The sequence below is a fragment of the Oncorhynchus nerka genome, unplaced genomic scaffold (assembly GCF_034236695.1).
Source record: "Oncorhynchus nerka isolate Pitt River unplaced genomic scaffold, Oner_Uvic_2.0 unplaced_scaffold_1113, whole genome shotgun sequence".
NCBI lineage: Eukaryota > Metazoa > Chordata > Actinopteri > Salmoniformes > Salmonidae > Oncorhynchus > Oncorhynchus nerka.
This window is the reverse complement of record NW_027040209.1, coordinates 136,731-158,917: the sequence shown is the minus strand read 5'-3', so window position 1 is coordinate 158,917 and position 22,187 is coordinate 136,731. Positions and strand designations below refer to the sequence as shown.

At 43.6% G+C, this 22,187-nt stretch overlaps 1 protein-coding gene across 2 annotated transcripts; it reads right to left on the bottom strand.

Annotated features, from left to right (window-relative positions):
- Window positions 1–10,140: 10,140 nt before the first annotated feature.
- Window positions 10,141–21,781, bottom strand: LOC135570092 (protein THEM6-like). Of its 2 annotated transcripts, none has more exons than XM_065016159.1 (6): window positions 21,680–21,781; window positions 21,390–21,520; window positions 18,057–18,278; window positions 14,076–14,264; window positions 13,055–13,145; window positions 10,141–11,091 (listed from the first exon to the last, which is right to left on the bottom strand). In XM_065016159.1, exons 3-6 carry the CDS (start codon window positions 18,272–18,274, stop codon window positions 10,963–10,965), a joined length of 627 nt encoding a protein of 208 aa, XP_064872231.1. In that variant the 5' UTR covers window positions 18,275–18,278; window positions 21,390–21,520; window positions 21,680–21,781; the 3' UTR covers window positions 10,141–10,962. The 2 variants fall into 2 exon arrangements, with proteins under 2 accessions (XP_064872231.1, XP_064872230.1); XM_065016158.1 differs by having other exon boundaries at window positions 21,437–21,520.
- Window positions 21,782–22,187: the final 406 nt, after the last annotated feature.

Sequence of the window (22,187 nt, the reverse complement as noted above, 5' to 3'; positions counted from 1 at the left end):
AGTGTTGAATACAGTGAAATGTTGTATTTGCAGTGTTGAATGCAGTGAAATGCAGTGAAAACAAAGAAGATGGTGAAAGGTAATGACTGTTTTCTATTTTATTGTGCGGTTTGTGTAACGCCGAAATGCTAATTATTTTGTTTACGTCCCCTGCTGTGCTTTTCTGTTGTAGTGTATTGGTGCATGCTATCAGATAATAGCTTCTCATGCTGTCGCCGAAAAGCATTTTAAAAATCTGACTTGTTGCCTGGATTCACAACGAGTGTAGCTTTAATTTGATACCATGCATGTGTATTTTAATGAACTTTTGAGTTTTAACTAATACTATTAGCATTTAGCGTAGCACATTTGCATTTCCAGAGCTCTAGTTGGGACGCAAGCGTCCCAGGTAGAGGTAAGAGGTTAAGTTAAAATAAGTGTTCATTCAGTATTGTTGAAATTGTCATTATTACAAATAGATTTTTAAAAATCGTCCGATTAATCGGCAAAGGCTTTTTTTTGGGCCCTCCAATAATCGGTATCGGCGTTGAAAATCATAATCGGTCGACCTCTAATTTGTAGTGTTGAATGCAGTGAAATGGTGTATTTGTAGTGTTGAATGCAGTGAAATGGTGTATTTGTAGTGTTGAATGCAGTGAAATGGTGTATTTGTACTGTTGAATACAGTGAAATGTTGTATTTGTAGTGTTGAATGCAGTGAAATGTTGTATTTGCACTGTTGAATGCAGTGAAATGTTGTATTTGCACTGTTGAATGCAGTGAAATGGTGTATTTGTAGTGTTGAATGCAGTGAAATGTTGTATTTGTAGTGTTGAATGCAGTGAAATGGTGTATTTGTACTGTTGAATACAGTGAAATGTTGTATTTGTAGTGTTGAATGCAGTGAAATGGTGTATTTGTACTGTTGAATACAGTGAAATGTTGTATTTGTAGTGTTGAATGCAGTGAAATGTTGTATTTGCACTGTTGAATGCAGTGAAATGGTGTATTTGTAGTGTTGAATGCAGTGAAATGTTGTATTTGTAGTGTTGAATACAGTGAAATGTTGTATTTGTAGTGTTGCATGCAGTGAAATGGTGTATTTGTACTGTTGAATACAGTGAAATGTGGTATTTGCACTGTTGAATGCAGTGAAAATGTTGTATTTGTAGTGTTGAATGCAGTGAAATGGTGTATTTGTAGTGTTGCATGCAGTGAAATGTTGTATTTGTAGTGTTGAATGCAGTGAAATGTTGTATTTGCACTGTTGAATGCAGTGAAATGGTGTATTTGTAGTGTTGAATGCAGTGAAATGGTGTATTTGTAGTGTTGAATGCAGCGAAATGGTGTATTTGTAGTGTTGAATACAGTGAAATGGTGTATTTGTAGTGTTGAATACAGTGAAATGGTGTATTTGTAGTGTTGAATGCAGTGAAATGGTGTATTTGTACTGTTGAATACAGTGAAATGTGGTATTTGCACTGTTGAATGCAGTGAAATGTTGTATTTGTAGTGTTGAATGCAGTGAAATGGTGTATTTGTAGTGTTGCATGCAGTGAAATGGTGTATTTGTAGTGTTGAATGCAGTGAAATGGTGTATTTGTACTGTTGAATACAGTGAAATGTTGTATTTGCACTGTTGAATACAGTGAAATGGTGTATTTGTAGTGTTGAATACAGTGAAATGTTGTATTTGCACTGTTGAATACAGTGAAATGTTGTATTTGCAGTGTTGAATGCAGTGAAATGGTGTATTTGTAGTGTTGAATACAGTGAAATGTTGTATTTGCACTGTTGAATACAGTGAAATGGTGTATTTGTAGTGTTGAATGCAGTGAAATGTGGTATTTGTACTGTTGAAAACAGTGCATTCGGAAAGTATTCAGACTCTTCCCTCATTTTGTTACGTTACAGCCTTATTCTAAAATCGATTAGTTATTTCACCCTCAATCTACAAACAATATCCCATAATGACAAAGCTAAAACAGGTTGACATATTTGCAAATTTATAAAAAATAAAACGGAAATATCACATTTACATAAGTATTCAGACTCTTAGTTTGAACTTTGTTGAAGCACCTTTGGCAGCGATTACAGCCTTGGGTCTTCTTAGGTATGACGCTACAAGCTTGGTACACCTGTATTTGGGGAGTTTCTCCCATTCTTCTCTGCAGATCCTCTCAAGCTCTGTCAGGTTAGATGGGGAGCGTCGCTGAACAGCTATATTCAGGTCTCTCCAGAGATGTTCGATCAGGTTCAAGTCCGGGCTCTGACTGGGCCACTCAAGGACATTCAGAGACTTGTCCCGAAGCCACTCCCGCGTTGCCTTGGCTGTGTGCTTAGGGTCGTTGTCCTGTTGGAAGGTGAACCTTCGCCCCAGTCTCAGGTCCTGAGGCTCTGGAGCAGGTTTTCATCAATGATCTCTCTGTACTTTGCTCCGGTCATCTTACCCTTGATCCTAACTAGTCTCCCAGTCCCTGCAGCTGAAAAACATCCCCACAGCATGATGCTGCCACCACCATGCTTCACCGTAGGGATGGTGCCAGGTTTCCTCCAGACGTGACACTTGGCATTCAGGCCAAAGAGTTCAATCTTGGTTTCATCAGACCAGAGAATCTTGTTTCTTATGGTCTGAGAGTCTTTAGGTGCCATTTGGCAAACTCCAAGGGAGCTCTGCTCTTTGCTCTTACCTCCCTGACCAAGGCCCTTCTCACCCGATTTCTCAGTTTGGCTGGGCGGACAGTTCTAGGAAGAGTTTTGGTTGTTCCAAACCTATTCCATTTAAGAATGATGGAGGCCACTGTGTTCTTGGGGACCTTCAATGCTGCAGAATGATGGAGGCCACTGTGTTCTTGGGGACCTTCAATGCTTCTGAATTGTTTTGGTACCCTTTGACAGATCTGTGCCTCGACACAATCCTGTCTTGGAGCTCTAATTCTTTCAACCTCATGGCTTGGTTTCTGCTCTGACATGCACTGTCAACTGTGGGACCTTTATATAGACAGGTGTGTGCCTTTCCAAATCATCTCCAATCAATTGAATTTACCACAGGTGGACTCCAATCAAGTTGTAGAAACATCTCAAGGATGATCAATGGAAACAGGAGTCTCATAGCAAAGGGTCTGAATACTTACGTAAACAAGGTATCTGTTGTTTGTTTTTAATACATTTGCAAACACTTCTAAAAACCTGTTTTCACTTTGTCATTATGGGGTATTGTGATGTCATTATGGGGGTATTGTGATGTCATTATGGGGGTATTGTGATGTCATTATGGGGGTATTGTGATGTCATTATGGGGGTATTGTGATGTCATTATGGGGGTATTGTGATGTCATTATGGGGTATTGTGATGTCATTATGGGGTATTGTGATGTCATTATGGGGGTATTGTGATGTCATTATGGGGGTATTGTGATGTCATTATGGGGGTATTGTGATGTCATTATGGGGTATTGTGATGTCATTATGGGGTATTGTGTGTAGTTGACTGAGGATTTGTTTTTGTTTTTAATCCATTTTAGAATAAGGCTGTAACGTAACAAAATGTGAAAAAGGTCAAGGGGTCTGAATACTTTCTGAATGCACTGTATTTTACAATGTATGAAACCTACTTTATTTTGCAGGGGGGTTTAAATCAACGGGGGCGGCAGGGTAGCCGAGTGGTAAGAGCGTTGGACTAGTAACCGGAAGGTTGTGAGTTCAAACCCCCGAGCTGACAAGGTACAAATCTGTCGTTCTGCCCCTGAACAGGCAGTTAACCCACTGTTCCTAGGCCGTCATTGAAAATAAGAATGTGTTCTTAACTGACTTGCCTGGTTAAATAAAGGTAAAAAAAATAAAAAATAAAACGTGGGAAAAGAGGGGGAATGTGTCAACGTACACAGCACATTATTTACATATACAGTGCAGCCTGTATATCTAGCCAAGCTATCATTGACTAGGTACTGGTACTCCCTGTATATAGCCAAGCTATCATTGACTAGGTACTGGTACTCCCTGTATATAGCCAAGCTATCATTGACTAGGTACTGGTACTTCCTGTATATAGCCAAGCTATCATTGACTAGGTACTGGTACTCCCTGTATATAGCCAAGCTATCATTGACTAGGTACTGGTACTCCCTGTATATAGCCAAGCTATCATTGACTAGGTACTGGTACTCCCTGTATATAGCCAAGCTATCATTGACTAGGTACTGGTACTTCCTGTATATAGCCAAGCTATCATTGACTAGGTACTGGTACTCCCTGTATATAGCCAAGCTATCATTGACTAGGTACTGGTACTTCCTGTATATAGCCAAGCTGTCATTGACTAGGTACTGGTACTCCCTGTATATAGCCAAGCTATAATTGACTAGGTACTGGTACTCCCTGTATTTAGCCAAGCTATCATTGCTAAATCAACATTAGAGAGAGAAGGTAATGAATGTCTTATTGGGATTATGGCTACTCACTAGCTAGCTAGGGTCATTTGTTAAATCAACATTAGCGTGGGTTAAATCACCGGGGAAGCCAATCCAGAACATAATGCCATATTACAACGTATGTGTTGTGATCAACGTTCCCCCTAAGTGGCGAGTGTGCAGCTCTCTGGTACTGCTGCACAGACAAGCACAAGATTGAACTTCTCACCTTTCTCGTTTTCCCCCTTAGTTAACACTATCAACGTTCCCCTCTATTGTGGGAATTGTGATCAAATCAAAGCCCTATTAGCTATTTTCAATGCAACATACCAAAACAAACTATGAAACAGATTTTGTTGTATGCAGAACGCATCAGTTGGATTCTATTGAATGACAAACCCACACCATTTCAGCATCTAATCACCTCCTCTTAGTCTAATACAGTTGACAACTAAAAGATACCAAAAACTATTTAGTCCAATCAAAGTAAGCTAAATATGATGTGGCTGTCAATTGTACTGATTTTTGCACATCTGTGTGTAGAAGAAAAATACATGTTGACTAACCCTACTTGTAGAGAAACACCGATGCCATCCTCATCTTTCATGTTGTCTAAACGGTCTATGTCATACAGTACCACCTTTCAGTTTTGTTGTCCTAAACTACCTGACTAAAATGCTTGCTCGCATACTACCTCCAGCTACATATTAAACTTCCATCCTCCCAGACCAGGGGCATAATGTATGAATTAATGGTTGGATCTGAATCCCTGTTATCGTCATTGGCCAGTACAGAGAATTAAGTAAAACTGTACAAATCCCTGGCTGTAGCCCAAACACTTATAAGACACACCCTATCCCCTCAGCCCTCAAATGAAGTGGACACTTCTAATGACATATCATGACGTCTGACGAGTATACACTTGCAGGAAGAGAGGAAAGAACGCTGATGGGCTATTATTTTATGTTTTTATCAAGGGAGGCCAAATGCTCACTGGCTTCCCTTGCATTTAATGCTATGGGTGTCTTCAGTGTCATACTCTTTCTGACCAGACAGCATCAGATAGATACACTACACATACTGAGACAGAGGGGCGTTGTTTCGTTCGCTTTCTCCAGTGAGACACATTCAGCCTCTTGCGAATTGATTGGACATTTATGAAACACAAGAGATTCCCGAAATTATTATATATATATGGTTGTTTAAAATATATATATATTATTTGGGGAAACGTGGCTTTCCCTTGGCAACCACTGTAAATCATCAGCAGCGTAAACTACACATTCAACTTGAAATCAAACACTGAGCAAAATGTAATTGAATTACTAGATGACTAGCGTTAGCTTGTTCAATAACGTTCAAGTACAGACCAACAAACGTTAGCGCGCTACCTCAGGTAATCTGCTAGCTAAATTAGCTAGCTCAAATGTGGGGTCGGGATTGTATTGAATCTTATTTTATCATTGAAGTTGTATTATATATATTTCTAGACAGATGTTAACATGTACAAGGTATGTTTTTAATTTTCATAATTGAATAGCCGGTAAACTTACTGCGTTTATCTGGAGATGTGCTGCGAAGTGGAAGAAGCCGTAAATGACGAGCCGGTATTCTGCCAGCAGCACAAACGATGACTTCCGGTTGGTATGGTAATGAGGAAATGTTAAAAATAAAAGCCCGTATTTCAAAACATTGCAACGTGTATAACTCATTCAAAGAATATACAGGCCACCAAGTCCTCCCCTACAGTGATTTGGATTGCCTATGGCACCATAATGCATTGAGTGCAGCTATAAGTGCTGCTTATGGTTGTGTACGAAACCGTCCCCCTCTAAAAATACACATAAGAGAAATCTTACTGATTATCTCCCACCCCACTTTAGCTGAGACAGTAGAACACTTCTCTACAGCCCACCATTCTCAACATAACTGTGACAACATTTTCATTATTGGTAAAAAAAAAAGTTACAACTAACACAATGAAAGCTAACTGGTGAAAAGACAAGGATGCCCACTGGCCTTGGCTAACACAATGAAAGCTAACTGGTGAAAAGACAAGGATGCCCACTGGCCTTGGCTAACACAATGAAAGCTCACTGGTGAAAAGACAAGGATGCCCACTGGCCTTGGCTAACACAATGAAAGCTAACTGGTGAAAAGACAAGGATGCCCACTGGCCTTGGCTAACACAATGAAAGCTAACTGGTGAAAACACAAGGATGCCCACTGGCCTTGGCTAACACACTGAAAGCTAACTGGTGAAAAGACAAGGATGCCCACTGGCCTTGGCTAACACAATGAAAGCTAACTGGTGAAAACACAAGGATGCCCACTGGCCTTGGCTAACACAATGAAAGCTAACTGGTGAAAACACAAGGATGCCCACTGGCCTTGGCTAACACAATGAAAGCTAACTGGTGAAAAGACAAGGATGCCCACTGGCCTTGGCTAACACACTGAAAGCTAACTGGTGAAAAGACAAGGATGCCCACTGGCCTTGGCTAACACAATGAAAGCTAACTGGTGAAAACACAAGGATGCCCACTGGCCTTGGCTAACACAATGAAAGCTAACTGGTGAAAAGACAAGGATGCCCACTGGCCTTGGCTAACACACTGAAAGCTAACTGGTGAAAAGACAAGGATGCCCACTGGCCTTGGCTAACACAATGAAAGCTAACTGGTGAAAAGACAAGGATGCCCACTGGCCTTGGCTAACACAATGAAAGCTAACTGGTGAAAAGACAAGGATGCCCACTGGCCTTGGCTAACACAATGAAAGCTAACTGGTGAAAAGACAAGGATGCCCACTGGCCTTGGCTAACACAATGAAAGCTAACTGGTGAAAACACAAGGATGGCTGGAGCTTTCTCTCACTGATCTCTGGGCTTGAGATCACCCAGCATGCTCTGCTCCACTTCACCGGTGGGCGGAGCTACAGCTCGGATATATTGAACCTACATTACTGATATGATTAACTACACATACTAAACACCTTTTTTTTACAGGCACGTTCATTTGAAGTTCAAGTAGACGGTTATCAATAGTTAGTTGCTTTGTTATTGTTGTTAGGAATTCAAAAAGTGTCCAGGCCGACATTTCATAAAAATAAATCATCATCATGGTCCTGTTTTGTTCTAAATTCATGAGGAATCATATGAATTACATTGCATCTTTCAGTCTTACCAGACTTTCAGTATGCTTATGGTTCCCACCATAGTGCAGCACAGCCCCACTTCAAAACTACACATATTTGGTTAGTAGAGACCCTACTGAGTATTTCCCAGACCAATTTAGCTGAAGCAGGTAGAAAGATTCTCTCTCTAGAAGCCAATTTTATTTTATTTTACCTTTAACTTTACCTTTATTTAACCTTGTCAGCTCTGGGATATGAACTTGCAACCTTTCGGTTGCAAGCCCCTACACTCTAACCACTAGGCTACCCTGCCGCCTCTACACTCTAACCACTAGGCTACCCTGCCGCCTCTACACTCTAACCACTAGGCTACCCTGCCGCCTCTACACTCTAACCACTAGGCTACCCTGCCGCCTCTACACTCTAACCACTAGGCTACCTGCCGGCCCTACACTCTAACCACTAGGCTACCTGCCGCCCCTACACCCTAACCACTAGGCTACCTACCTCCCCTACACTCTAACCACTAGGCTACCTGCCGCCCCTACACTCTAACCACTAGGCTACCTACCTCCTCTACACTCTAACCACTAGGCTACCTGCCGACTCTACACTCTAACCACTAGGCTACCTGCCGCCCCTACACTCTAACCACTAGGCTACCTGCCGGCCCTACACTCTAACCACTAGGCTACCTGCCGCCCCTACACTCTAACCACTAGGCTACCTACCTCCCCTACACTCTAACCACTAGGCTACCTACCTCCCCTACACTCTAACCACTAGGCTACCTGCTGCCCCTATAATAAGTATCCCTTATACCGCGTCCTGCGGTGCAGTGAAAGGAGTGGGTGGAGTAAAGGCTCACCAGTACTCTGTCAGCACAAGAGACCCATTTAAGTTTTGCAGACTGTATTGAGTAATTCTAATAACATATATTTGTATTTTATTAACAGTGTATTTCTTTAAATATAGCCCACCCAATAGCTTTCAACATATGAGTATTTATGTAAACTTAACTCTGGGTTAAATAATACAATAATAAAATACATAACATTTCCCATTGTCTTTTTAAGAGGTGGTTGCAATGTTGTGATTAAACGTTGTACTGCACTGGAGTGAAAAAAAATATCGATATTCTCAAATGTAGCTTGTCTTTTCCACAGGGACTCTTATTTCGAAGAGGAATAAAAAAAAACATCCGCTATTGTGCTGTCAGCATTAATATCCTGCTGCTAGGAGAACGGTTATATACGGTGTGCTTACTTTCAGCCGGTCACCCTGCCACAATTCGATTGGTTCAAACAATGTCTTCTTCGGGTTTGTTGGCGAACTACACGCTAAATGTATATTCTCGCCACCAACTGGACGGGGGTGAAAAAAAATAAACACTAAAGAAAAGTGAATTATACTACTGGTGTGAGAAAATGAACATTAATCTACACAAAATAATTTAATCAAATATATTGCCACTCCTTTAGTCATTCTAAACTTCAAATCCCTTGTTCAGGCTCTGGGACCTGTGAGGGTGTGACTGCACGAGTCAGTAATGCATGTAGTCTTTTAATCCCAGAAACAGCTCAGCTGACTTTTTTCCTCCAATTTGCGCATTGCTTTTAAAGCAATAAAGTCCACGTTCTTCACTTGAAGCCTGTCTGGATCCTGCTGGTGACACGCAGGCCTTGGTGCATATTGCTCTTTAGCTCCTCCAAGTGCTTGACTTGGACTGAAAGAGTTCCCGTACTCATTTTCAGTGCCGGCAGCTTGATATGTAGGTGCAGGACCTACATCTATTCTATAACAGGAACAGCAGCTACATCTATTCTATAACAGGAACAGCAGCTACATCTATTCTATAACAGGAACAGCAGCTACATCTATTCTATAACAGGAATAGCAGCTCAAGCAATCGAACATTTGATGTGCGGTACTCAGCTCCGATGAACTCCTGCCCAAGTCAAGCACCGTCTTCCGCTATACCACTGCCCTGATTTTGGCATTCAAGGATCTCCCCTCATGTTCTCCTCCACAGTTACTACACTTTATTCCTTTGTAATTCTCTTCTGCTATACAATCAACATCAAAGTGATCTTCCCCAGACATCCTACAGCTCAGCTCCTGTCTGCCAACACTGTCTACATGAGAAAACATTGACTGCAATGGCCTGGATACAAAAGCTCTGACAGGGTAGTACACATCCCAGCTGAACCACGAACCAAATAATGTCACATGCTTCGCTGATTTTTAATCACAACAAAAACCCTGACCTTTTCTCATTTGGGGAAAAGTCCATCCTCCCTCTCTCCTCCGTGACCCGGAAACCGATGAGTGGTCGAGGAGAGTCTGGCCTTCTCTCAATTGCATACCCCTCGCGTCCTCTTTCCTCATCCTCAAAACCCATTGGATGAGAAAATCAGAGGTCCCGCAGGAGGCGAGAGGACACGAGGAGTTGAGAAAAGACCCCACTGTCTGCATCAAGAGAATCTTTAAATTCTCCCGATTAGATCTTAAACTATAATACATTTTAACCAGGTTTCTATTCCCAATATTTCACAATCAACCTTAGTTACCATTTTATCAGATCTTAATTAATTAAGCCTATAACAAACAAACAAACTCAAATCAATTGATTTTTATTTTACAACATAGAAAATATAGATGAATTCATTTGACCTCTTTCCTATAGATTCCTATGTTCCAATTCCTATATGGAATGGTCAGTAGTAACAGACCGTTGTGCATGCCACCCTCCACAAGGAGTATCCAGGATACAGCAGAGGGTCCATAGACAGGTCTGTCCTATTTGACTCTAGGTCCAGTCCCACAACGGACCCTATGCCCTAGTACAGATGTGAGATGATTGGTCAGATGCAATCGATATGGAAATGGATCCAACTTCCACTTTGATAGGCTCGGTAGAAGTTTCACCGTATCGCTTATACCAATCAAATTCTCTCAAATCTCCACAAGTACATATGGCATATGGTCCATTTGGGACTGGGCCTAGAAGAGAGAAGGCACCAGTGAAGTGAAGTCTCATGGGCTGTGTTTACACAGGCAGCCCAAATCTGATCAGCTCTGAAAAAAATTTCTGATGTGAAAATATATGATTGGTCCAAAGACCAATTAGTGGCAAAATACCTGATCTGATTGGTCAAAAGACCAATTAGTGGCAAAAAAGATTAGAATTGGGCTGCCTGTGTAAACGCAGCCTTAGTCAGCAGGAGGTCAGAGTGGAAGAGATAGAGCGTCCAGCAGTCTGAAGCTTGGGTGTATTCACTAGGAACCAAACGGAACAAACCTACCTACATTAATCTAATAGTAACTCTTATTTTCAAATGAGAAACGTTTTCCTACAGTCGACACTAATGAATACACCCCAGATCTGTCAGAGAGAGCCTTCATGCTCCCATATCGTCGACAACAGCACAGCACTCAATCACTTGTCTTTGTCTTCCTGCGGTCCAGTCTTGTCCTCTAGACCACTCTGGGCTCTCAGGGCCTGGCTGCTGGCTGAGATGAAGCTGATCCAGTGCTGTAGATCCTCAGGGTAGTCGGGACACTCCACCTGAACACACAGAGAGAAGAGGACTGAGTCGGGACACTCCACCTGAACACAGAGAGAGGAGAGGACTGAGTCGGGACACTCCACCTGAACACACAGAGAGAAGAGGACTGAGTCGGGACACTCCACCTGAACACACAGAGAGGAGAGGACTGAGTCGGGACACTCCACCTGAACACACAGAGGGGACACTCCACCTGAACACACAGAGAGGAGAGGACTGAGTCAGGACCTCCACCTGAACACACAGAGAGAAGAGGACTGAGAGAGGGACACTCCCACCTGAACACACAGAGAGAAGAGGACTGAGTCGGGACACTCCACCTGAACACACAGAGAGAAGAGGACTGAGTCGGGACACTCCACCCTGAACACACCTGAACACACAGAGAGAAGAGGACTGAGTCGGGACACTCCACCTGAACACACAGAGAGAAGAGGACTGAGTCGGGACACTCCACCTGAACACACAGTGAGAAGAGGACTGAGTGAGAGAAAGAGGACTGAGTGAGAGAAAGAGGACTGAGTGAGAGAAAGAGGACTGAGTGAGAGAAAGAGGACTGAGTGAGAGAAGAGGACTGAGCGATATTCCATGTATTTTAGTGTCAAAATACACTAGGAAGTGGAAATAGGAACATTTTGGTCATAAAGTCTGGTCTCGTCCAAAGTGGAGATTTGCCAGACAGATGAAGGGTAGACTATGTATAAGTGTAACCCTGGGTTGAGTATATTTCATTCATGCCCACATGCTCAAAGCTGTACCCAAGTTATCATCCATTTGGAGCTGAAGGCAACCCGATCATAATGGCCAACACCTGGGAATGGAACGCACACTACACTGACTGTGGTATGCACACTGACTGTGGTATGCACACTGACTGTGGTATGCACACTGACTGTGGTATGCACACTGACTGTGGTATGCACACTGACTGTGGTATGCACACTGACTGTGGTATGTTGGTTTGACTTTGGATATATCCATCAGTAAATTACACAATGTACATGTATGTACATGACAATATGTTCAAATTCAATGACTTAAAAACCTGATACTATGAATTGTAGAAATTCATATACAAATATTGAAAGCATTTAATGAGAAAAGGTGTGCAACATGAAAATATTGTCCCATTTACATTGTGGAATATATTGACGTTCCTAACTAGCCCCAGAGAGGCTATCCAAAGTCAAACCGGCTGAAGAAAAAAGTTGGCTAGATAGTCTAGGCTACTTCCTGGTTAGACGGTTTAAAGTTACAGGCTACTTCCTGGTTAGACGGTTTAAAGTTACAGGCTACTTCCTGGTTAGACGGTTTAAAGTTACAGGCTACTTCCTGGTTAGACGGTTTAAAGTTACAGGCTACTTCCTGGTTAGACGGTTTAAAGTTACAGGCTACTTCCTGGTTAGACGGTTTAAAGTTTAAAGTTACAGGCTACTTCCTGGTTAGACGGTTTAAAGTTACAGGCTACTTCCTGGTTTAAAGTTACAGGTTACTTCCTGGTTAGACGGTTTAAAGTTACAGGCTACTTCCTGGTTAGACGGTTTAAAGTTACAGGCTACTTCCTGGTTAGACGGTTTAAAGTTACAGGCTACTTCCTGGTTAGACGGTTTAAAGTTACAGGCTACTTCCTGGTTAGACGGTTTAAAGTTACAGGCTACTTCCTGGTTAGACGGTTTAAAGTTATCTAGAAGGCTGAGTGCCTGTAACTGTAGTGTTTTGGCAGATGTCCCAACTCTTCCCACGTACAAACATACACACACAGGAGAGAGCCACGCCTCCAAGCCCTCATTTCCTTATGAGGACTAAAACTTATAGCAGCCCTCCTTTACAATTCTCAACTTCTACATCCGTCGCTCGTCCTCCCATCCAGTCATTCATCTTCCTCCCATCCAGTCATTCATCTTCCTCCCATCCAGTCATTCATCTCCCCCACACCCCTCCTTCCCTTCCACCTCCTCTTACTTTTCTCTTGCAGAGGAACTGTAGGATCTTGTCAGGACTGCTGCGCATGACGTTCTGTTTACACAACATGACAGCTGCCACCAGACCGTCCCTGGAAGAGGAAACAATGATAGACTGATTAATATGGGATGTAACACATGAAGCCAAAACAGGTTGTAAACAACACAGTTGTCCCCGCGCCATACACAGCTGTCCCCGCGCCATACACAGCTGTCCCCGCGCCATACACAGTTGTCCCCGCGCCATACACAGTTGTCCCCGCGCCATACACAGCTGTCCCCGCGCCATACACAGTTGTCCCCGCGCCATACACAGCTGTCCCCGCGCCATACACAGTTGTCCCCGCGCCATACACAGTTGTCCCCGCGCCATACACAGCTGTCCCCGCGCCATACACAGCTGTCCCCGCGCCATACACAGCTGTCCCCGCGCCATACACAGCTGTCCCCGCGCCATACACAGCTGTCCCGCGCCATACACAGCTGTCCCCGCGCCATACACAGTTGTCCCCGCGCCACACACAGTTGTCCCCGCGCCATACACAGTTGTCCCCGCGCCATACACAGTTGTCCCCGCGCCATACACAGCTGTCCCACGCCATACACAGCTGTCCCCGCGCCATACACAGCTGTCCCCGCGCCATACACAGCTGTCCCCATACACAGCTGTCCCCGCCATACACAGCTGTCCCCCGCCCATACACAGCTGTCCCCGCCATACACAGCTGTCCCCGCGCCATACACAGCTGTCCCCGCGCCATACACAGTTGTCCCCGCGCCATACACAGTTGTCCCCGCGCCATACACAGTTGTCCATACACAGTTGTCCCCGCGCCATACACAGTTGTCGTGCCATACACAGTTGTCCCGCCATACACAGTTGTCCCCCATACACAGTTGTCCCGTGCCATACACAGTTGTCCCCGTGCCATACACAGCTGTCCCCGCGCCATACACAGTTGTCCCCGTGCCATACACAGTTCCATTGAAGTCCATAAGGCATTATACTAGCAGACACACACCTGCAGGAGACGAAACGCTGCTCTAGGTAAAAGGCCTTCTCGTCCCAGACCACGATTCTGGTGCGCAGCTCAAATGCTTCCCCCAGGCACAGGGCCCGGCGCAGGCGGATAGTAGTGGCCCCCACCACCATGGTGGCCCTCAGGGCTCTGCAGGCTTTAAACACCCCGTTACGACTGTACAGGGAGAACCTGAGAGAGGACAACATTTCCACATCATCATCATACACCCTGTGTGGGTACAGGACGTTACACACACACACAATTGTCTTGGGGTTAGGAGCTACTGGGGTAAAGGAATCCTCTAGGGCAGGGGTCCCCAAACTTTTTCCTGTGAGGGCCACAACTTTCCCTTCTCTGATGGGGGGCCGGTGTCAGTTTGTAACAGAAAAAGTGTGACGATCGTAGGGGAGCTTAAAAAATTTATTGTTTTCCAGAAAGCCACACATAACCAAATAACCCTTTCCAGGTTCTTCACAGAAAAAAAGTCAGGAAACAAATAATAACACTATTAATGAAATAAATAATAACTAAATAACCCTCTCTGAGTTCTTCACAGAAAAAACAGGAAATAAATAATAACTAAATAACCCTCTCTGGGTTCTTCATAGAAAAAAAAGCCATGGAACATTAACTTTCTGTCGTGCCATGCACAATCTTAACAGATAAAAGTTCAGCTCAGTTGCCAGAGCAGAATCTCTGACACATGAGCAGTCTCTTAAAGTTCTTGTGTTCCTTCCTTATAATCCTTTTGTAGGTTCCAGTAGGCTTGTAGACACCGCTGTTTGCAGCTCTCTCTCATCAACTTCCCTGTGAAAACCACAAAGAAGCAGGTTGAGAAACTGAACTAAGTGATACAGCACCTACACAGCACAATACATTTCACTACCAGTATGGTTGTAAAGATGGATTTTATCCCAGTAGATTTTATTATGATTATATTTGTTTATGCTCAGAATGACTCATTCAAGTCAGAAAAGTGAGCTTACCTATGTATGTTCATCAGTGTGAACTGTGGGCCTGCATCTGGCTGGTGAGAAGTTGAATATCAGGTTCCATTCTAGTTACAGCCAGTCTCAAGCACTGATGCAAATGTTCATCTGTCAATCTTGATCTCATCGGGTTTTCAGCAGTTTCATGCGAGAAAGGTTTTCATGAATATACGTCGTTGCCAAAAACTGTGGACATTTTCATTGCGTGTTTTTGATGTTTGGATGTGTCGTTTGGGAGGGGCATAGAAGTCAATGAGACTGTTGGGCTTGAATGCGTCTTTCAGAACATCACAGTTCTGTAACTCAGCCAACTCAAACTGATATGAAGGCTGGGCTTCATCAATGTCGCAACAAAGGGGTTCTGAAAAAGACGGATTTCTTTTGCATGAACATGTAGTTCACTGAATCGCACACCGAACTCCGCCTTCAGCATTTCCAGTGCTTCCACGCACTTTTCAGCTGGGAACGGGACTGGGTTCTCTGTCGACAGGTTTTTGGGTAGCAGGAAGATGGACTAAGTTGCGCTTTTCACTTGTTCCAAAAGCAGCGCTAATTTCACCTCAAATGCTTTTATGTGTGAATACATGCCTAAATGAGTTTCCCCTCGCCTTGTAGCTGCAAGTTAAGGCTGTTAAGTATTTCTGTCACGTCTGTTAAAAATGCGAGGTGCCATTTCCATTCTGGGTCGATCAGCTCTGGGACCGTTTTGTCTTTTAAATGAAGAAATGCGTTAATTTGGGTAGCAGTCAGAAAACGCCTCAAAACTCTGCCCCGGCTCAGCCATCGGACCTCTGTGTGGTGGCACATCTCCGTCCGTGGAGCTCAGTTCAGACAGGAATTCTTGGAACTGCCTGTGTTTAAGTCCCTTTGCTCTGATGAAGTTTATGCAGCACCACAAACCTTCATTACAGAATCCCACTTCAACACTTTGCAGCACAGTGCTTGCTGGTGAATTAGGCAGTGGACTCGTAGCGGGGCGGTGAGACCCCTTTTTCCAACTCCCGGTTCATGCGTCCTATTAGACCATGAGTTTCGCCCACCATGCTAGGAGCCCGTCAGTCGTGATGCTAGCTAGCTTTTGACCAGTCAGGTCCAACTTCTCCATGGTTTGGCACACTTTGTCAAAAATATCCTCTCGTTGTAGTCCCTTTGAGACTTTGGAGGGCTGCCAGCTCTCGCATATCTCAAAGTTTGCTCTAACTCCACGAATAAAAATGAGCAGTTGCTGTGTCTTGCACGTCCGTGCTCTCATCCAGTGCTAATGAAAAAAAAAAGTCAAATTCTTTTGTCTTCTGCTGCAGCTGGGCATATACATTACTCCCGATTTCTTCAACGCGTCTGGTGATTGTACTCGCCGACAGACTTACGGCATTAAATGCATCTTTCTTCTAAGGACACACCCCTCAGCGACAGCATCCGCACATTCTTAACAAACTCTCCGTCAGTGAAAGGCTTACCGCTTCTTGCTATCAGTTTAGCAACCCAAAGCTGGCCCGAACGGATGCCTGGTTCAGCTGAGCTTGGCGTACAAATGTATTCTGCTGAGACAGTAGTCCACTTTTTAGCTTTGAGAGTTTGTCTGCTCGTATTTGGCCTTGCAAGCTATCGTACTTGTCTTTGTGACGGGATTCATAGTGTCGGGGCGAAGATTGTATTCTTTGAATACCGCCACCGTCTCTTGACAGATGAGACAAACAGCCTTTTCTTTGCATTGAACAAAAAAAAAATCGTTTGTCCACTGCAGGTTAAAATACCCTGCATTCTGAATCAATTTTCTCTTACCTAACCTTTTAGCCATTATTCCGTTCTCTCTTTGACAGGGCCGGGCCTAGGATTTTTTTCTGGAGGCCAAATAGGAAAAAAATTCGATAGCGTCTCTGGTATTGTTCAGAGGGCCGGGCCAAATGTGCTGATGGGTCGTATCCGGCCCGCGGGCAATGGTTTGGTGACCCACTGCTCTAGGGGTTAGGAGCTACAGGTAAGGCTCCTCTAGGGGTTAGGAGCTACTGAGGTAAAGGAATCCTCTAGGGGTTAGGAGCTACTGAGGTAAAGGAATCCTCTAGGGGTTAGGAGCTACTGAGGTAAAGGAATCTAGGGTTAGGAGCTCTGAGGGGATCCTCTTAGGAGCTACTGAGGTAAGGAATCCTCTAGGGTTAGGAGCTACTGAGGTAAAGGAATCCTCTAGGGTTAGGACTACTGGGGTAAAGGGAATCCTCTAGGGGTTAGGAGCTACTGGGGAAAAGGGAAATCCTCTAGGGGTTAGGAGCTACTGAGGTAAAGGAATCCTCTAGGGGTTAGGAGCTACTGAGGTAAAGGAATCCTCTAGGGGTTAGGAGCTACTGAGGTAAAGGAATCTTCTAGGGGTTAGGAGCTACTGAGGTAAAGGAATCCTCTAGGGGTTAGAGCTACTGAGGTAAAGGAATCCTCTAGGGGTTAGGAGCTACTGAGGTAAAGGAACCTCTAGGGGTTAGGAGCTACTGAGGTAAAGGAATCCTCTAGGGGTTAGGAGCTACTGAGGTAAAGGAATCCTCTAGGGGTTAGGAGCTACTGGGGTAAAGGAATCCTCTAGGGGTTAGGAGCTACTGAGGTAAAGGAATCCTCTAGGGGTTAGGAGCTACTGGGGTAAAGGAATCCTCTAGGGGTTAGGAGCTACTGAGGTAAAGGAATCCTCTAGGGGTTAGGAGCTACTGAGGTAAAGGAATCCTCTAGGGGTTAGGAGCTACTGGGGTAAAGGAATCCTCTAGGGGTTAGGAGCTACTGGGGTAAAGGAATCCTCTAGGGGTTAGGAGCTACTGGGGTAAAATAATCCTCTAGGGGTTAGGAGCTACTGGGGTAAAGGAATCCTCTAGGGGTTAGGAGCTACTGGGGTAAAGGAATCCTCTAGGGGTTAGGAGCTACTGAGGTAAAGGAATCCTCTAGGGGTTAGGAGCTACTGGGGTAAAGGAATATGTTAAAACTAACAGAGAACTCAGCTTCCTGGGACCCATCTAACCTGGCGAAGTCACACTCCCGGACGTATCGGGCATTGTTCATGTGTCCCAGGTCGATATCGTGAAGCAGGACGCGTCCCGACACACTCTGTTCCCCCAGGACGTCCCACACCGGCTTCTGGAACCAGGCCCTGACCACCGTGACCGCCGCACGCACGAAGTACCACACATCCAGACTGGAGAACAGCAGCAGCAACACCCCTAACACCCACAGTAACATCTCCCTGGAGAAGGGGGGAGAGGTAGTGTTACACGACAGCAATACAGGCAGCAATACAGGCAGCAATACAGGCAGCAATACAGGCAGCAATACAGGCAGCAATACAGGCAGCAATACAGACAGCAATACAGGCAGCAATACAGGCAGCAATACAGGCAGCAATACAGGCAGCAATACAGGCAGCAATACAGGCAGCAATACAGGCAGCAATACAGGCAGGCAGGCAGGCAGGCAGGCAGGCAGGCAGGCAGGCGAATAGTTTCAGCAAGGTCATCAGGGTGTAGACAACTACACAGACAGGCCTGGCTGACAGACAGACAACTACACAGACAGGCCTGGCTGCCTCCATTACAAGGGCACATCAGCTATGTGGGGATTTGAAATAAATAAGAACAGGTTCAGCTTGAAAGGTGTAGAAGCCTGGTAAGGTGTGAATGATTCATGGACAGGGTTAGCTGGAACAGTATGTACATCTATCGCCCCACAAGTTGTCCGGGATACTGTACATGAGCCGATACAGCTTCAGCTAATCACTAAAATATCACAGTTTAGCTCTTACTGACAGCAAATACATTCAGCAAACAATTTCTCCTACTTTAGATTAGCTCTCAAGAACCCAAGTGGGGTTCCAGCCTGACCCACTCTCCAGTTCCCAGCTGATGGTACTGATCACAGCTGGCTCACTTGTAGTGGTGTAAAGTACTTAAGTAGTACTTTCCAAGTATTTTTACTAGTAGTTTATGTATTTATCTGTACTTTACTATTTATATTTTTTTTTTGACAACTTTTACTTCACTAGATTCCTAAAGAAAATAATGTACTTTTTACTCCATACATTTTCCCTCAAACCCAAAAGTAATGTTTTGAATGCTACAGGACATGAAAATGGCTCTAATTCACACACACTAATCAAAGAGAACATCCCTGGTCATCCTTTACTGCGGTCATCCCTACTGCGGTCATCCCTACTGCGGTCATTCCTACTGCGGTCATCCCTACTGCGGTCATCTACTGCGGTCATCCCTACTGCGGTCATTCCTACTGGTCTCCCTACTGCGGTCATCCCTACTGCGGTCATCCTACACCCGGTCATTCTACTGCGGTCATCCTACTGCCTCCAGATTTAATTTATTTAACCTTTATTTGATATGATCTGTTGAACTCACTAAACAGTGTGACTGTTGAACCCTGGCTATCGGTAAAAAATACTTTTTTTATGCAACATACTGATCAGCTACCAATAGATTGTTTTGAATATATAATCTTAGTTGAACCTGAGTGATGAGCCGTCCCCTTCTAATGATCTCCCAGCTTGGTTAGAAAGTTGTCGCGGCGAAACCAGTCTATTAACGCCAAATACTACCGTCAGTTCATGCAGTGTATTATCTATATACCGTATTTAGCTTCCATTCATAAACCTTCATAAAGATTCCACATCAAATAGCCTAACAATGAGGAAAAAGCGGTCGCCTGGTGGATCAATTCAGTCTCTATTGTTAAACTCAGCAGGTCGTCTGGCTAATAGTCTACACAAATGGGTTGCAATATTCAAGGTAAATCAAATCCAACTTTGAGACTCCCCTAAAGTCTTTTTTTGTATGTACATTTTTAAAATACTAATTTTCCACCATAATTTGCAAATAAATTCATTTAAAAAAAATCCTACAATGTGATTTTGTGTGAAAATTACAGGCCTCATATTTTTAAGTGGGAGAACTTGCACAATTGGTGGCTGACTAAATACTTTTTTGCCCCACTATATATATATATATAAATAGGGTTAAATTGATACACGGTTAGGTTTAGTGTTAAATTGATATATGGTTAGTGTCCCAACAACAGTCATATGTCCATATAAGAGCATGTCAATGGAAGACAGAGTGGACTACCGATGCCAGTTAGCCATCTGCGTCTCCTGAACAGGAGAATGATGCCACCAACGTGTTGTCACAGAAAAATACTGTTGGCACCAACCGGTAAGAGTGTATTTTTTTTAGTTGTGAAATTATTTTGATGTGATAAGAAACTAAAGGGATTTTTGCTTCTAGAACCGTACCGCAATTGAGAATCGATTCACGTTCAGGATGTAGCATTTTGTCGGTTTCGGCTACCAGAGCCATATTGGCCTTTAAACAGAACATGTAGCTAGCTAAGGTCCTTGGACTACACGGAGTAACGATAAGCTCCTGTAGTCCAGTATTGGGCTAGCCTAATACAGTGGTTCTCAACTGGTTTTGCCTCGGACCCAAATTGAACCAGGTTGTCTGTCGTGATCCATTTGGGGGGGGGGGGGGGGGGGTTGATAGTAAATGTACCAATTACATGACAAGGGAACAACTTTTCCATTGTCAATAATTCAGTTTTGCCCATATACTTTAATGTTAAAGTCACTGGTTTGAGATCAAAAATCTACCAAATTCACTAAATAGTGCTGCTAATAACTGTTGAAAATACTAATGGAAAGAAAGAGTTCAGAGGTTAAATAAATAAAATCAAAAGTTTAATAATAATTTCTACACACTTTCTACCTGGTTTTAGTCATTCAGACTATTGTCTTGGCCATTCATCCTTAATGCCACAGACACAATCCATGTTTCAAAGCTTAAAAAGCCTTCTTAAACCCGTCTCCTCACCAAATCTACACTGATTTGAAGTGGATTTAACAAGTTACATCAATAAGGGATCATAGCTTTCACCTGGATCATAGCTTTCACCTGGATTCACCTGGTCATAGAAAGAGCATGTAATGTTTTGTAGACTCAGTTTGTATATAAAAGGGGAAATGTAGATTAGCCTCCCCTCCATATAAAAGATCATAGCTTTCACCTGGATTCACCTGGTCATAGAAAGAGCATGTAATGTTTTGTAGACTCAGTTTGTATATAAAAGGGGAAATGTAGATTAGCCTCCCCTCCATATAAAAGGGGAAATGTAGATTAGCCTCCCCTCCATATAAAAGGGGAAATGTAGATTAGCCTCCCCTCCATATAAAAGGGGAAATGTAGATTAGCCTCCCCTCCATATAAAAGTGGTACAGTAAAGATGTTATAGTCTTCCAAATGTGAATTAGATATTAACACATTTTTAAGCAAACTTAGAAATGACATGAACTCACAGTGGACAGCGCAGACCAACGTTGAAGTTTAGTCGTAACAAACTTACATGACTGTTTTGATCAGAAACTTGTCCGAAATCAAACACTGCACGTTCACCGTCTTATCCTGAAACTCCGGGCTGCAGTTCAGGCTGAGAAACAATTACAGAAATAGATTTGAAGAGCAGATATTTATCAAACAAATCTGTGTAGCTGTCACTCTCCCTCGACAAAAAAATCAGTCTCGTGTGGAATTCACAACTTCCCAAATCAAGTAAAACCTATTCTAAATGTTTAAATAGTTATGTTACATTTGATACCGGAGCTCCGAGGTATGCGTTGGAATCACGAAGCAGTATTCCGTCTTCTTTGGTGGGGTTTATCGGCGGTTGGCATCCTATATTATGGTGCATTACCGCCACCTACTGTACTGGAGTGTGGGCCAGAGACACGGAGAAATTAAATCCTACCTGTCAGCCACGTTGCTCTTAAAAAAGATAAAATATTTGCGACTATATCTAATGACGTTCTACTCACTATACTCTTTAAACTAATTTCCTGTATCCCCCTTCTCCCTCATACTAGATCTCATCCTCTCTCTTTCTCTACAATAATGTCCACACTGTATCAATACACGCTCCACTGTCTCTGTTTCCTGGCATTACTCACATTTTCCTGTTGGATGCTTTCATTTCACATGTCTTATTCTACTGGCTGTGCCCCAGCCTTAAACAACTGTCTGTGTCCCACCCTTAATCAACTGCAACTGGCTGTGTCCCAGCATTAATCAACTGGCTGTGTCCCAGCATTAATCAACTG